Source organism: Notothenia coriiceps, unplaced genomic scaffold (assembly GCF_000735185.1).
Source record: "Notothenia coriiceps isolate Sejong01 unplaced genomic scaffold, NC01 NC01_scaffold00013717, whole genome shotgun sequence".
Classification (NCBI taxonomy): domain Eukaryota; kingdom Metazoa; phylum Chordata; class Actinopteri; order Perciformes; family Nototheniidae; genus Notothenia; species Notothenia coriiceps.
In genome coordinates this window covers 1-2,878 of record NW_011346418.1, presented here as the reverse complement: position 1 = coordinate 2,878, position 2,878 = coordinate 1, and the positions used below count along the sequence as shown (strand labels likewise).

Here is a 2,878-nt window from a genome sequence, read left to right as displayed (position 1 = left end):
AAAGTAGAAGTACTCAGATCTTGTACTTGAGTAAAAGTAGAAGTACCAGAGTGTAGGAATACTCTGTTACAGTAAAAGTCCTGCATTCAAAATGTTCCTCAAGTAAAAGTAGAAAAGTATTATCATCAAAATATAGTGAAAGTAGCGACAGTAAAAGTAGTCATTCTGCAAATGGAAATACTCAAGTAAAATACAAGTACCTCAACATTTTACTCTAGTACGTTACCTGAGTAAATGTACTTCCTCCGGATATAAAGTAATACGAAATACAGTTTCATATATCAGATTAAATATGTATTATTAGTTTGGATTACCTTTTTATCCATAATGTTTTTAATAGTGCTGGTATATTGTTTTACTTCTTGGTCAAAATGTGGTTTGGAGTCAGCCCACTTTAAAACAAATCAATATGTAATGTCTCTATTATAAATTCAGTGTACAAAAAACACACATTCTGCGTCCATAGTGGAGTGGTACTTTCTTTATAAAATACTCTACCCCATGGATTATTACAGGTAGACGTACTGATTGTATTTTCTTCATGGTTAATATTTACTTCTTTAATTCTTCCTTATTTAAAATGTCTTTTGCATCTTTGTAAATGTCCCTATTATAAATTAACTGTACAAAATAAACCAACATCTGCTCCACACTGATCCTGGAGTATTACTTTCTTTTTGAATAGAATACTCTTCCCCATCAATCACACATTGTACACTCACCCCCTCCTTCCTCACTCATTACGCAACTCTCTCCCGGTGCTCGGTTGTGTTTCACTGGTAGACTGTTGCATAGACATACATGGACGGTACTGTCCGTGACGTCACCCTCCGGATTCTGGTTTCACAATCCAATCCAATACAAAGGGGATTTATTGGCGTGACCACATTTTAAGCATTCCGCACAAGGGGTTATAACAGAACACAACAAAAATCAACACTATGCATAAATGTCAACAATACATGTCACAAAATATACTGTATATGCCAACCACATGCAAATACAAATATATACATATTAGTACATAAATAAAAAGTGTGTGTGTGTGTTGTGTGTGTGTGAGCTGTCATACAAATCTCTCTGAGTCTATCAGTGCTGTGTGTGTGTGTGTGTGTGTGTGTGCGTGCGTGCGTGCGTGGGTGTTTCACCTTGACGGGTGACACTGCTGCAGTACCGCGCGCCACCGAGCAAGAAGAGAAGAGGGGAGGAAATGCGCTCGTGGGGGTGGAGTGAGGGATGTGTTGTTTCCTCCTCACGCAGCACAGCTCTCTTTCAGTCGGCATCCTGCAGCCTCACCATGGCTGTCAACATCCCCGGCGTGGCCGTCATGATGTTCTTCTACCTGCTGGTGCTCGGCATCGGGATCTGGGCTTCCTTCAAGTCCAAACGGGAGGCCAAGAAGGGCACGGGGGATAAAACGGAGATGGCTCTGCTGGGGAACCGGGGCATCAACCTGGTTGTCGGCATCTTCACCATGACAGGCGAGTACCGGGAGGAAAAAACGCACGCTTTTTGGATGAGAAACGCAACAAAAAAACGATGATTCTTCGCCTTAATTCCATCCGTCTATATCAAAATCGGTTTTTATTACCAAATACACATACGGGGATTTCCCCTTTGTATGTGCGATGCGTAAAAAAAGACAAAGACACATGAATACGTCGATATATTAAATACAAATAGTGCTGTTATAATATATTAAAATACAGCATATGGCGATACTGTGATTCCCATTGTTCAGCACACCCCCCCCTGTTGAGGGTAAATGTGGATTAATCCAATAGAACATACAGAGCGCATGGCATGCTCCATCTTTATTATAGGTGGGTTACACAGTGTGAAACCGAGGCTTAGATACAAATGCCTTTTTTGGATTATATTGGAACAAACGAAACGTGTGTGAAAAGCAGGAAGTTAATGTAGCTTATGCGAGCCGAGTCAGGGTGGAATAAAAGAGGAAACAGATTTTGTATTGCATTTTTTCTCACCCATGACAGTAGCATGTTGAGCAGTATTGCCTCTCAATAGCTGCTACGATGGGTGGGTTTAAAGCCATTACAATCATTACAGTGAATTATTATTATATTATTTTTAAATAAATGGTTTGAATACCAGGAAGTGAATGTAGCTTAAACAAGCTAAGTCAGTGTGAAATAAAAGAAGGAAATATATGTTTTAACGTGTTTTTTAATGCATGATGTGTTGTGTAATAATGCCTGCTCCCCTCACAAACCACTAGCTGCCATGATGGATGGTTTTACAGTCATTACATTTACAGTCAATTATTATTATATTGTTTTAAATAAATGGGTTTAATACCAGGAAGTGAATGTAGGGAAGTCAGTGTGAAATTAAAAAGGAAATATATGTGTTAATGTATTTTTTAATCCATGACGTGTTGCCTGCTCCCCTCACAAATCACTAGCTGCCATGACGGGTTGTATTAAAGTAATTGCTCATTACGTTTACAGTAAATTCCCATTTCGATGCAATCACCTGAGCTACACTAGACTGCAGGGTTCCTGTTCTCAGGTTACATGAACACAGTATCGTCCTGGGTGTGTTTTCTGCCCGTATGTGACTGTGTTTGTGTGCAAAACAGCTACGTGGGTCGGAGGAGGCTTCATCGTGGGCACAGCTGAGGCCGTCTATAACCCCTCGATGGGACTCATCTGGGCCGTGATGCCCGTCGCTGCCACCATGTGCTTCGTCATAGGTGAGCCTTCATTGTCCTGTTGCAGTGTGAGGAGGAAACCAGTGGCCCCGTGTCCGCGAGGCTGTGGAGCTCATTAGACACACACACACACACACACACACACACACACACACACACACACACACACACACACACACACACACACACACACACACACACACA

The 2,878-nt window shown here is 41.2% G+C and overlaps 1 protein-coding gene across 1 annotated transcript; it reads left to right on the top strand.

Moving 5' to 3' along the window:
- Positions 1 to 1,128: 1,128 nt before the first annotated feature.
- On the top strand, positions 1,129 to 2,793 carry LOC104948107 (high-affinity choline transporter 1-like). Its single transcript, XM_010774269.1, has 2 exons — positions 1,129 to 1,481; positions 2,603 to 2,793. The coding sequence occupies exons 1-2, from the start codon at positions 1,211 to 1,213 to the stop codon at positions 2,791 to 2,793; spliced, it is 462 nt and encodes a 153-aa protein (XP_010772571.1). The 5' UTR covers positions 1,129 to 1,210.
- Positions 2,794 to 2,878: the final 85 nt, after the last annotated feature.